Below are 13,263 nucleotides of genomic sequence, written 5' to 3'. Positions count from 1 at the left end.
GCCCTGGGGTGCCCCATGGCTGGCCCTGCGTCCATGCTGCTGTGCCCGCTAGAGAGAGGGTGCTCCAGGCACTGCATGCTGCAGTGAGTTGGTGCCCACAGGAGCACTCTCATGCAAAGGGTTACGCAGGCGGGCAGACGCAGGATGTGCACATGTACAAAGCCATGTGTGTGCACACCCACGGCTCACGGGCACCACACATGGCTGCACACATGCACCTTTGCTTACCACAGCTGGGAGCACTTATGAGCCCCCCCCAGCCCATGTCCTTTCCCACATGCACTGGGGGGCCTTTGCTTTGCCTCCTTGCCCCCAACCACGTGAAGGGTGGTCGGGGGGGTGAAGGGCCCTGGCCGTTTGGCCTTGGGGAGGCGTTGGAGCCCTAGGGGCTCCCTGGCAGGTGCAGGGAGGGGCTACAAGGACAGAGGAATCCACGGGGCTGATCCAGGGCCTCCCTCCCTCCCCAGGTTAGGGCTGAGGCCAGACTGGCCCTTCATTGGGCCAGGCTACTACTCACAGCTGGAGCTCCAACCGTGCAGGATCGGGAGCTCCAGCTTCCCACTGTGGGGAACCATGGCAGGGCCCCCCACCTTGCAGCATGGCTTTGCTCTGCAGGCCTCCCAAGTGATCATTCCCCTCTACTCAGCACTGGTGAGGCCTCATCTGGAGTACTGTGTCCAGTTTTGGGCCCCACACTACAAGAAGGATGTGGATAAATTGGAGAGAGTCCAGCGGAGGGCAACAAAAATGATTAGGGGGCTGGAGCACATGACTTATGAGGAGAGGCTGAGGGAACTGGGATTGTTTAGCCTGCAGAAGAGAAGAATGAGGGTGGATTTGATAGCTGCTTTCAACTACCTGAAAGGGGGTTCCAAAGAGGATGGATCTAGACTGTTCTCAGTGGTAGAAGATGACAGAACAAGGAGTAATGGTCTCAAGTTGCAGAGGGGGAGGTTTAGGTTGGACATTAGGAAAAACTTTTTCACTAGGAGGGTGGTGAAGCACTGGAATGGGTTCCCTAGGGAGGTGGTGGAATCTCCTTCCTTAGAGGTTTTTAAGGTCAGGCTTGACAAAGCCCTGGCTGGGATGATTTAGTTGGGTTTGGTCCTGCTTTGAGCAGGGGGTTGGACTAGATGACCTCCTGAGGTCCCTTCCAACCCTGAGATTCTATGATTCTATGATTCTTGGGGAGCAGGGTAGGGGGCCCAGCTGAGCCATGCTATGCTAGTGCCCCAGTGGGCCAGGCACAGGTGGTGGTGAAGGCCATGTGGCACCTGCAGCTCCTGCCCGGCCCAGACAGCAGGTACAGCTGCCAAGGGTGGTGGTGTCCTCTCTGCTGGGCAGTGCTGGAGGCTGGGGCAGGCGGGACGGGCTTTAAAGGTGTATTACAAACAATTCCCACATTTGCTACAAGCCGCAGGCTGCACGGGGGGCTTGCCCCGAGGCTGTGCTCTGAGCAGAGCCCTGGGGTGGCCAGGCTACAGGGGCCCCCATAGCCTGGAGAGGGGCCAATTTCCATGCCCAGCAGGCCCCATGAACAGCATGTTGCACGTGCCCCCCCAGCCCTGTGCCTGCCCAGCAAGCCCTGCTCCCTGCCCTTGCCTGGCTGGAGCTTCGCACTGGGGGAGCTGCGGTGGGCAGGGCTGAGGTGCTACAGCCCCTGCCATGTGAAGCTGGCACAGTGGCTGCCACGCTGGGCCAGGCCGGATGCCAGAGAAGCATAAAGCCATGCTGGGCTCCAGGTGCCGTCTGCAGCCCTTGCCACCACCCTGCTGGGCAGCGGGGAGGGTGGCGGTGGGCCCTGGGCACTGCCAGGTTTGGGGACCTGCTTTGCAGAAGGTGAGTTTATTGACTGAGGATTGAGGGGAATACCCTTCCCCACCCCAGCCTCTTGCCTCTGCCCCAGGGCAGGAGGTCACTCCACCCACAGCGAGAGCTTTACATCTGGCTTTGGGTGGGGCCTGGATTTCCGTTAGCCAGAGCCACGGCTCTGCTGTGCAGGGTGCATTTTCCTCTCATGGGAGAGGTGCTGGCAGAATGGGGGGGGGGGGCCTAGCCCAAGGCTGGGCCAAGCAGGGGGCTGTGGGCTGAGGGGTGTCACACAAGCACAGCCCCGGTGCTCTCCCAGTCCTCCATCCATCCCTGGGGTGAGCCCTTTGCCTCCACCGCCAGCCCACAGCCTCACCCCGTGAGTTCCCATCACAGAGTAGGAAGTTACCGCACAGTCCAACTGGGTCTGGCCGAGTCCAAGCGGGCCCAGGCCCAGCTCCCTCTTTGTTCTTCCAGCCGACCCTCCTCTACCACCTCCCCAAAGGCCCCTCTTCCGTCCTTGGTCTTTGTTTGAGACACACACCTCCCCTCAGCCCTCTCCAGTCCTTTGCTCTCCCGCTGGTCGGACCCGGTGGGGTCCACGTTGGGCATCAGTGGCCCTGTTACACAGCACAGGCCAGGCTGCTAGGCGGGGTCACACTTGGGCCTCTGCAACACCAACCCCCCTTGCCCATCCCCTGGTTAAATAGCTGCACACAAGGGAAACTGAGGCCCACACAGTATTCATACAAACTGTTAAGAAAATTCCCTACATTGTCATAAGGCCACTCGCAAAGCTGGGGTGGGGGTCCTAGGGCTGGGAGAGGCAGGGGGGCTGAGGGAGAGCTGAGGCTGGGAAGCGTGGGGCTGGAAGACATGAAGCGGGGGCAATAGCAAAGCTAGGGGGAGTCACAGGGCTGGGAGAGGTGGTGGGGGGAGCTGGGGAGTCGTAGTGTGGAGAGAGGCGGGGGGTGGGTGAGGCAGAGGTGAACAGGAAGCCCAGGGCTGGGAGAGGTGAAGGGGGGCAGTAGCAGATCTGGGGGGGGAGCCCAGGGCCAGGAGAGGCAAGGGGGCAAGGAGGAGTTTGCTGACATTAAGCCTGCTGCCTTCTACTGCTTCCAGTCCCTCCTTCCTGTAGCACAAACAATCCACTGGGCTCAAGGGCCGAGACTTGGGGGCTCCCCCTTCGCCTCTGCGCCGAGTCGCTGTCTGCATGGGGAGGGGGAGGGACAGCTGCCGGCCTGGGAGGGAACCTGCCTTCCCAGTGCTGGGTGCTCTGGGCTGGCTGGGCAGGGGTGGGAGATGCCCCTCACAGCACCTTCCCGGGGTTCATGACGTTCTTGGGGTCCAGCATGGCCTTGATCTGCCTCATGATGGTCAGTCCCAGCTCCCCAATCTCCTCCCGCAGCAGATGGCGCTTGCCCAGCCCGATGCCATGCTCGCCTGTACAGGTTCCGTCCAGGGCCAGGGCCTGTCTGGGAGGAGAGGAGGCAGGAAATGTGTTAGCACTGAGGCGCTCAAACGTTTTTACTGGTGACCCCTTTCACACAGCAAGGTGGGGGCAGCACGGTTAAGGGGAGGGTGTGACTGAGGGACCCCAGGATCAGATCCATGCATGTGCATTCATCCCAGGGGGCAGGGGAGGGCTCAGCCGCGTGCCAGCTGCCCAGAGGGGAGGCTGAAGGTGTAGCTGCACCGCCAAGAGCATGCCAAGGGGAAGGGGTGAGGGGGACATACAGCCCAGGGGGAGGGGGCAGGTGGGGCACCCCATGTGCAGCCCCCATCCTTTGCCTCTGGGACAACTACTGCCCCCGTCTAGGCCCTGCACAGCCTGGCAGCGCTGCAGGGCCCCGTGTGAGGAGCAAGTGCCCGACCGCTCCCTATGTGCCAGGCGTGTGTCCTGGGAGGGGGCTGCCTGTGCTCTCAGCAAGGGGCCCAGGACAGGGGGGTGGCTCCTGGGAACTCTTCTGGTTGCTTCTCCTGCCACCCTGGCCCTGAGTGCTGAGCCCCTCCCTGGTGTGCCCCCCCCACCCTTAGGTCTGTGCCCTCCCCCAGCCCCACCCTCAGTTCTGGGCCCAAAGGCCAGTCAGGGTGGGCCCCATTTGCCCCCTGCAGGATCCCATGAGTTACTTCTGCCCTTCAACACCAGCGCTGGGCCAGACAGGGTTGGGCTGGGCAGGGCTTGGCCGGGCAGAGCCGGGCGAGGCAATGCAGGGTGGGAAGTACTGAGCAGAGCAGGGCAGAGCAGGGCAGAGCCGGGCTGGGCTTGGCCGGGCAGAGCCGGGCGAAGCAATGCAGGGTGGGAAGTACTGAGCAGAGCAGGGCAGAGCCGGGCGAGGCAATGCAGGCTGGGAAGTACTGAGCAGAGCAGGGCAGAGCAGGGCAGAGCCGGGCTGGGCTGGGCAGGGCTTGGCCGGGCAGAGCCGGGCGAGGCAATGCAGGGTGAGAAGTACTGAGCAGAGCAGGGCAGAGCCGGGCTGGGCTGGGCAGGGCTTGGCCGGGCAGAGCCGGGCGAGGCAATGCAGGGTGAGAAGTACTGAGCAGAGCAGGGCAGAGCCGGGCTGGGCTGGGCAGGGCTTGGCCGGGCAGAGCCGGGCGAAGCAATGCAGGGTGGGAAGTACTGAGCAGAGCAGGGCAGAGCCGGGCTAGGCTGGGCTGGGCCAGGCAGGACAAGGCAGACCAGGGATGGGCAGAGCTGGCTTCCTACCTGGCCAGTCGGGTTGCAAACTCCTTGACACGCTGGATCTCGTCCAGGTCGGCCGGGTCGAACACCAAGATGCAGTGAAAGTTCCCGTCACCCACGTGCCCAACTATCAGGCCTGAGGGGACACAGACCAGCTGCTCGTATGGGGAGCCTTTCCCAGCCCCCCCCCGCCCCAGACACCTACTGCCTGGCTCCCTCCCACCTCCCTCCAGCGAAGCCCCTCGCCCTGCAGAGCCCACACCAGAGTCATTGTCCACCCCTGAAACGCAGCCCCCTCTGGCAGAAGGGGGCTGTGCCCTGGGGCTTGAGGAGGGAGCCCTCTGCCCCACTGAAATGCAGGGGGGGTGTTAGCTCATCAGGGATATCCCACACATCAGGATCTGGCCAGGGCACAAGGGGCCGCACGTCCTGGTCCCTCGGAAGGATGGCACCTCCAGCAGCGCCGTGCCCCAGCACCGGCTGGCTCAGCCGTTGGCTCCTCCCGTTCATCCTGCCCCCAGCATGGGGGTGAGACTGGATGAGGTCACAGCATGGGGGCACAGTAATGTCCCCCAGAAACCCACAGGGCCCACGGAGCGCGTTCCCTGACAGATGGGGGTCATGGTAGGCCCAAGGCTAATTAGTTCCAGCTCTGGGGAGCCAGGCTGGCTTGGTCCCCTTGCAGCCCCACTGAAACACCTGGCAGGTCCCGCTCAGCACAGCCCCAGGGCTTGGCTACCTGGGATCGAGGAGCACTGCCAGAGCTGTGGGTGGAGCATGTCAAGTGCATTTGAAGCGTCTGATGCATGTCTGATGTGTGTGAAGCGTGTTGTGTGTGTGAAGTGTCTGATGAGTGTGACGTGTGTGTGAAGCGCGCCTACCTGCCCTATTCTCTGCAATGGCGGCATCGTCAGGTCCCCCCAGACAGGTGCACTGTGGGTGGTTGGCGTTTAGGGGCCGCGTTTGGATTTATTATCAACCCTTGCGGCAATGGGGAGCAGGACCTGTGCCCCCTCTGTCTGCAGCCCCCAGTCCCGTGGCTCCCACACCCAGACAGGACAATGGCAAGCAGGCCTGACAGCAGGGGGATGGGAGCAGCGCCAGCCCTGTCATGTCATCCCTTCTCCTGCTGCCTTGCCCAACCCCAGTGAAGTGACCCCCAGCTGCACAGGCCCTGACCCCAGGCTCAGTGGAGACCTACCTGTGAGCCCTGACTCCTGCAGGTCTCTGTGGGTCTCTCCCACGATGTGGGGCAGCCGGGAGATGGGGACGCACACGTCTGTGGAGTAGCCCTGAGGGGGACACGACAGAGGGTTCACTGATCCCCCCGCAGGAGTGACAGGACACATCTGGGCACCCCGATCCCACCTCACTCAGGGGGTGCACACTGGCCTCGCCTGGGCCCCCGGAGGATCCCAGCTCCCCCTGCACCCCACTGGTGAGACCTGGCTTGGCTTGGGAAAACCCTTGCTAAGCCCTCCCAGGCGTGGGGCTCGGGACATGCTGTTCAGCAGGGTCCCCCGAAGGCCTGGGGAGCACTGACCCCAGGACACCCACTGGAGAGCAGCTCTCAGCAGTCAGGCTGGGGCAGGACAGTCCTGTGCGTGGGCACTGGCCCCCCAAACTGGGGAAAGCCCAGAGTCTCATGGGGTGAGGGGCTGTTCCTGGCCCACCAAGAGCCCCAATATCACTCACCAGTCCCTTCCCTTGGCACCCTTTACCCACTCCCCAGACACCCCTGTCCCTCCGGGGACTCCCGCCCCTCCCTAAGTGACCCCCTCTTCCCTCAGCCTCCCCCCTGCCCCGTCTCCAAGTGACCCCCTTCCCCCCGGCATTCCCCCCTGCTCCAGCGCTAGCCCACCTTGCTCCCAGGGCGCAGGGCCAAGGCCGCATACCAGGCATTGTGCCGAGCAGCCCACAGCTTGTTCCTCGCCTCCGGCTCCCGGGCCCAGGCAAAGTCCGAGCCACCATTCAGCTGCACGATCTCCCCTGCAGAGGGAGAGACGCCCTCGCTGTCAGCCCCCTGCCCCCCGGAGCGGGGCCTGGCCGCCAGCCGTCTCTGCCAGGCAGGCTGGGGCAGGGCAGAGGCCTGGCTTTCCCCTCGTCACTGGAGACCTAGGCCAGCAGGGCTGTGGGACCAGCTGAGAGATCCACTCCCTGGCATGGGCCAGGGCAGGAGAGAGCCACTCTGCCCCCTACAGAAAAGGGGAAGGGCAGCAACTTCCCACCTCAGCCACGAGCCGGGCAGCCAGCCACCCCCCAGCTCCACCCAACCCCTAGGCGCCATCCAGATACACCCCTGGTGCCACTGGCAGTGCCCACCTGCCCCAGGCCTGCCACTCCCCCACTGGCCAGCAGGAGGGAGGGCCCCCTGCAAGGCCAGGAGAGCTGGCCAGGCCCCCAGACTGTGCCCCCCCAGGCATCACCCCACGGGCGTCGTGGGCGTACCTGCCTGCCGGACCTGCTCCTCCACGCTGCCGGGCGAGCCGTGGAACTCCAGGAAGAGTGTGGGGGACACGGTGTAGCTCAGGCCGCTGAACCGATTACAGGCAGCCATCATAACATCGTCCAGGAACTCTGGGGGAGCAGAGAGGCTGGGGGTCAGAGCCGGGGAGGGCTCCGCAGGCCACTCGGGAGCAATGCGCCCTGCTCCCCAAGGCACGTTCTGCAGGGCACGGGGCAGCCAACTCACCAATCCGGGCCACAGGGATACCGGCCTGCAGCACTTGCACCGTGCAGCCCACCGCCGCATGCACGCTGGGGAAGGCGCACACGGCCGCCACCATGGCCTCAGGGCTGCCATGGAGACGCAGCGTAGCCTGGGTGATGAGGCCAAGCGTCCCCTCAGAGCCCACAAACAGCCCAGTCAGGTTGTAGCCAGCAGCGCTCTTCCTGCAGCAGGGCGAGAAGGGGCTGGGATGAGATCTCAGGGCAGGAGTCCCCTGGTGCCCCCCACCCCTGAGCCGCAGCCCCCGGTACCTGAAGTGGCGGCCCCGGCCGGCCGTGTGCAGCACCCTGCCATCGGCCAGCACCACCTGCAGGTTGAGCACGTTGTGGCGCATGGTGCCGTAGCGCACGGCATTGGTGCCTGAGGCGCTGGTGGCCGCCATGCCGCACAGGGAGGCATCGGCGCCAGGGTCTACGGAGGGAAAGGGCATGGCCGGCAGTCAGTGGTGGGGGTGGCCAATGGTCATGGGGCATCGCAGAACCAGCACCCCGGGGAACCTTCCCCCCTGCGCCCAGGGCAGAGCTGGGCCCAAGACAGAAATCCACCCACCCCCGGGTTGCTGTGCCATGGGCGCTCCCAAAGCTGGTCCAGCACCCAGCCCAGCGTGTCATGGCCACGGGGACATGGAGGGAGCAGCCAGGTCAGAGCTCAGGCCCCTTCACCCCACATGGCTGCAACACAGACTGTGCCCACAATGCCCTGCCTGGCACCGTCCACCCGTGGCCCAGGCGGGCTGTGGCCTGCATGCTGAGTGGGCCAATGAGGGACCTGTGGCAGGATTGATTTTCATGGCACATCCACTGGAGTGGGACCCAGCTGCTCTGTTCCCAGCAGTCAGCACCACTGCCCTGGGCTGGATTGGGACAGAGGACCTGGGGGCGAAGCTCATCAGCCCATTGACAGCCCACTGCCCAGGCATGTCGCCCAGCACAGCTGCCACTCGCCAACCTGTGCCAGCTTCCTGCTCTGACCCCACTGAACCCAGCTGCAGGCCTCGGCATTGGCCGTGTGCTGGGAATGGAGCTGGGACCCCTCGTCCCCCACCACGGGAGGGAGCCCCTCGCCCCATGCACGGCATCATACCGACAGGGAACCAGAGGCCAGTGTCCCGCAGGTAACTGTTGAGCGCTTTGCGGGTCACCCCCGGCTCCACAGCCACAGTGAAGTCCTCAGTGCTGAGCGCTGTGATGCGATCCATTCGGGCCAGGTTAAAGCACACGCCGCCCTGGCCCAGCGAGATGGGAGCAGACATCAGAGCCAGGCCCACGGCACTCCCTGGAAAGGGTCTGAGACCTGCTGGGTCACCCCCTGAACACACATAGGCAGGCGGAGCAGGGCCAGGACACCGCCAGGCTGGGGTTCCCCTGCTCTGTGCCCCACTGGTATCTCACCACAGCTTCCCTGGCATCGCTGCCCAGCCGGGGAGTCACTGGAGCTCCAGGTGAAGATGAACCACCCTGCCCCGCCCACAACTGATCCCCCAAGACTCAAGGGTGCCACGGCTGCCCTCCTGGCACGAGGGAAAGCAGAGCCTGCCTGTGAGGAACCACCCCAGAACAGTCCCGGCTGGGCCATGTGCCCACCGGCCTCTCCACGCACTGCCCTGCTGGGGACAAGGGGGCAGCAGCCGGGGGCTGGGCCCACTGGCTCTAGTCGAGAGGGGAAAACTCACTGTGCCAGCCCCACCTGCAAAAGGACCAGCACAGGGGTGGCAAGGGTCTGGGTTGGCAGCTCAGCTGGATGAGTGGGCAGAGCGCCAGCTGCACTGGAGCCCCACTGGGTTACGCCAGCTGGGGATGGGATCTGCTCCACCCTATGGGGCAGGGAATGCTCAGTGCGCTGCCCCCACACTCTGTACCCGCACCACTGCCCACCCCACTCCATACCCTCAACATGCTGCCCCCCCGCTCAGTACCCACACTGCGCAGCCCCCCTGCTCCGGACCCGCACCACTGCCCACCCCACTCCGTACCCTCACCGTGCTGCCCCCCCGCTCCGTACCCTCACCGTGCTGCCCCTCCGCTCCGTACCTCACCGCGCGGCCTCCCCACTCAATACCCTCACTGCGCTGCCCCCAGGCCCATACCATTGCCGCCCCCTCGTATCCTCACTGCACTGTCCCCTCTCCAGACCCTCACCGCGCTACCCCCCCCACTCCGTACCCTCACTGCGCTGCTCCCCCTGTACCCTCACTGCACGTCCCCCCTGCTGCATACCCTCACTGCACTGCCCCCGTACCCTCACCGCACTTCCCCCTGCTGCGCACTCACTGCGCTGCCCCCCACTCCCTACCCTCACTGCACTGCCACCCCGCTCCGTACCCACACTGCACTTCCCCCCGCCCCGCTCCAAACCCTCACTGCCCCCCCCACACACTCCGTACTCTCACTGCCGTGATGCCGCCTTCCAGGCCCGTGCCGGTGCTGAAGGGGATGATGGGGACACCGTGACTGTAGCAGATTCCCGCCAGCTTGCTGACCTGTTCCACGTCCTGCGGCCAGACCACGGCGTCCGGCGGGCTGCACCTGCAGGTGGGTGAGAGCCTTGTGTAATGCCAGCTGCCTGGCTGCCTCTGCGCACAGCGTGTGCAGCTCCACCTGGGCCGAGAACACAGCAGGGAGCCAGCCGCATGCCAGGCTGGGCGGGGCACAGGGTGGGCAGACAAGGCCTGGATGAGCCAGGGGGAAGAGAGGCTTTGAGGGCTGAGCAGGGCACTGGCCCCTAGCCCCACGGGCTGGCTCCCACACACTGATCTGGAGGATGCCAAGGGGCTTAGCTCCAGGGCCTGTGTGCACCAGCTGGCAGGGCATGGGGGTAGAAACTAGGATTTCAGCAGCGCCTTGGAGGCAACTGTTCGGCACAGCTGCGGGGCAGCCGAACAGGGCTGCACCTGCTGTGGCTGCACTGGGCACGGGGGGCACTGCTGCAGCAGCAGTGGGACTGTGGCATATGGAGGCGGATTCCCTGTGGGCGTCCGGCCTGAGCCCAGCGAAGGGCTTGCTCTGCCTATGCACCCCAACAGCCACTGGGGTCCAGAGCCCCTGTCCCTGGAGCCCCGTCCTTGCTGTGGTCATGTCACTGCACCTGGGATCGTGCTGGGTGCTGCACACACATCGCCGTCCCGCTGGGGGGATGGGCTCCTCCCAGGGCATGAGGCAGCCAAGCCAGCAGAAGCCCTTCACAGCTCCCCAGGGAGCCCAGTGGCCCGGGTCAATGATGCTCTAAGAGGCTCCCCAGTCCACACTGGCTGTATGAGCCGGCCTCTGGGGAGTATGTGACGTGTGCTGGGAGCTCCCCAGGTACCTGTGCATGGATTCATCCCTCCCGTGCTGCTCCCGGACAGCCAGGGCTGTGGACACGTTCGGGCTCCCCACCACGGCTCGCAGGGCCTCCACCAGTTCTCCCGGCAGCTGGCCCTAGAGAGAGTTAAAGGGCCAGCGCGTTCCAAGCACCTGCCTTAACACTCCCCTTCTCTGGATGGTGGCAGAGCGTCCGGGCACGAGCTCATAGAGTGCGGGCAAACCCCAAGCCTATGCAGAGAGATGGGCTTTCAACCACAGACACCTGTCTCTCCCCAGGGATGAAGGGCACAGGACATGATGCCCGTGCTGGGCTGGTGGCTTGGCTGCTCCAGGGGAAGGTCTGATACTTTCCGTGATGGGCAGCAGGGGTGGAGCTAGGTGGGAAAGTCCCTCCCACCATCTATCATTGCTGTCCCTAAGAGGTCTGTCACAGACACACACATATGTGCTGTGTCTTCAGTATCAAAAGGGCTGGAGATTTCATTTCAATCCCCTCCCGGAGGCACCCTTCAGCGAGGATGGCCCCATCCAAGCTGATCCAGCGCTATGCGTGGATGCCAGGCTCTGGCATGCACAGGGACCTGGAGCACAGGAGCCAAACACCGCTGGACAGCTGCCTGGGTGGAGACCTACCTTCCCAGAGCTCCCTCCCCCAGAGGCGTTCACCACCACTACAGATTTGTCCGGGTGTGTGAAAGAGAAGGACCCCTGACAAGAGATGGGTTGGCTAATGGGTGCAGTTCAGCTGTTTAGCCAACATTATCGGCACCGGAGATCTCAGATGCCTGGTTTCACCTCATTGGCCCTGCAACACCTCTGGTCAGCACTTCCTGACCCAAATCTAGGGGCGTGGAAAGGAAATCCGAAGGGTTAGTGCAACACTTCCAAATGATCCAAGGAGATTATAGTTGGGTGGGTTGCAACTGGATCGAAATAACTCCTCCTTCTGGAGCCAAGGCCTGGCCTTAAGGGAGCTGGAGAAACGCCAGACCTCTAGAAACCCGAAGGAAGGCTGCATTAGGGCAGAACAGGGCTGAGGTGGAGAGAGGCTCATACGCCCCTGGCCTGAGGTGCAGGCTGGCTGTGAGCTTCACCAGAGACTCTCAGAAGACACGTAAGACTCTGGTCTAAGCAGCCAGGCTTGCTTCTTGATTTCTGGCCACCTCTCGCTCTGCAGTACTGTGGTGCTGCTCCGTGCAAACAAGCTCTTTCTAAACCAGCATGAATTAAAGTCAGGGGAAGAGCTGCCCAGTGTTCGGCCAGGGGGTCTCCACTCGGCAAAGCGGCAATGGGACAATGGCTCCTCCTGATGCCACAGAGCTAGCAGAGTTTAGCGGCTAAGGGGTTTGCTGTGTTTTACTTTTGGGGCCAGCCCAGCCTCAGGGGAGGGAGGGAGCGTTCAGGACCCACTGCCGCTTCTCGAAGCAGAGCCCCACTTTGCTGGGTCTCTCCCCACTTGGCCCGCACATTCCTGGCCTAGGGAGGCAGGTTTTTTAGCCCCTCAACGCTCCCTGGGTTTCTCCCTCCTGGGGGCTGCATTTGTCAGTGGTTTGACATTGCTCCCCTACTGACCATGGCCGGGGGTTCACTCACTTGGGGTGTGATTCCTTCCCTTTCCTCTGAAACTCAACAGAGGTTCATTACCAACATCCCCAAAGCCCCCCTTCTGCCCAGTGCCCGCAGTGCTGGGGGTGCAGCAGGAGGGCAGGGTCTGGGGGTGGGTAGGACACAGCCTGTTGCAGTGAGGGTTCCTGTGCCCAGGAGCCATCTTCTCATGCCCTCCCCACCCCAGGCCAGGTGAGCTCTAGGGCTGCTAACAGCCTGTGCGGGTGGCCGGCGGTGACAGCCTCTGTGAAATCACGTCAGGGGTCCTGGTAGTGGGCCCCACAGGGAGAAACACTCCCACCCCTAGACGTGGCCCTTGTGGGTCAGGCTGGAGGTGCCCTGGGAAGGTGGTGGGGCGAGCAGGCCCAGCCACTGCCTGGCCCAGGGGAGACGGGGGGCTCCGGGAGCTGCTCTCAAGCCAGTGTGTGGAATGGGCGGTTCAGACAAAAGTGCTGGCTGCAGCTGCCGTGGCCAGAACATGGCCGGCGGAGACTCCAGTTCCCCGGCATGGGCGGAGCTGGGGTGGTATGGGGGGGGGGCTATTACCACCCCAAATTGTGTACGTAGATGGGGGGCACAATTTAAAGGGGGCGGAGGAAAGTTCGGGGTCCAGCCCCCAATATAGAAATCAAACGGCAGCTGGTTCGGGAGGGCGCAGAGGGGCCTGTCTGGCTCCCGCCGCTGGCTCGGGGCTCGGCCCTGCCCTGCGGGGAGCTGGGGCGGAGTCACAGCCGGCCCGAAGCGCGGGTGACGGGCAGGGCCCGGTTGGCCTCCTGCCAGTACCTGCAGGCCGGAGCTCCTCCTGCAGCCGAGCGCCGCGGCGCCCCGGCACAGCCTGTGCAGAGCCATGGGGGCGGGCAGGGGCAGGAGCCGGGCCTGGCTGTTGGGCTCCCGGCTCAGTCTCCCCGTGTCCGCGGGGGAGCCGCCGCTCCACTGGCCCAGCCCCGGCTCGGGGCACCCGGGGAGGCCGCCCATGTTAAGGTGGAACCGACTATTAAGGTGGCGCCGACTGGCAGAACCGGGGCCGCGGGGGCCGGGCAGCGGGGCGGGCAATCTCCTGCCCACAAGGGAAGCGACCGCCACTGCGGTGGGGTTGGCTCGGGGGAAGGCCACTGGTGCCGCCTGCCCATCTGAGC

The 13,263-nt window shown here is 64.3% G+C and overlaps 1 protein-coding gene across 3 annotated transcripts; it reads right to left on the bottom strand.

Annotated features, from left to right (window-relative positions):
- Positions 1-1,083: 1,083 nt before the first annotated feature.
- On the bottom strand, positions 1,084-13,060 carry LDHD (lactate dehydrogenase D). 3 transcript variants are annotated; one of them, XM_039503910.1, is made up of 11 exons: positions 12,911-13,060; positions 10,524-10,636; positions 9,604-9,745; positions 8,304-8,445; positions 7,472-7,631; positions 7,185-7,384; positions 6,941-7,069; positions 6,354-6,481; positions 5,694-5,784; positions 4,517-4,628; positions 3,119-3,284 (listed from the first exon to the last, which is right to left on the bottom strand). In XM_039503910.1, exons 1-11 carry the CDS (start codon positions 12,974-12,976, stop codon positions 3,119-3,121), a joined length of 1,449 nt encoding a protein of 482 aa, XP_039359844.1. In that variant the 5' UTR covers positions 12,977-13,060. The 3 variants fall into 3 exon arrangements, with proteins under 3 accessions (XP_039359842.1, XP_039359844.1, XP_039359843.1); XM_039503908.1 differs by having other exon boundaries at positions 1,084-3,284; positions 7,185-7,631; positions 12,911-12,976; XM_039503909.1 differs by having other exon boundaries at positions 7,185-7,631; positions 10,524-10,630.
- Between the last annotated feature and the right edge of the window lie 203 nt (positions 13,061-13,263).

This window comes from Mauremys reevesii, linkage group 16 (assembly GCF_016161935.1).
Source record: "Mauremys reevesii isolate NIE-2019 linkage group 16, ASM1616193v1, whole genome shotgun sequence".
Taxonomy (NCBI): domain Eukaryota; kingdom Metazoa; phylum Chordata; order Testudines; family Geoemydidae; genus Mauremys; species Mauremys reevesii.
Note: the sequence above shows the minus strand (reverse complement) of the source record. Positions and strands in the feature narration are given on the sequence as shown.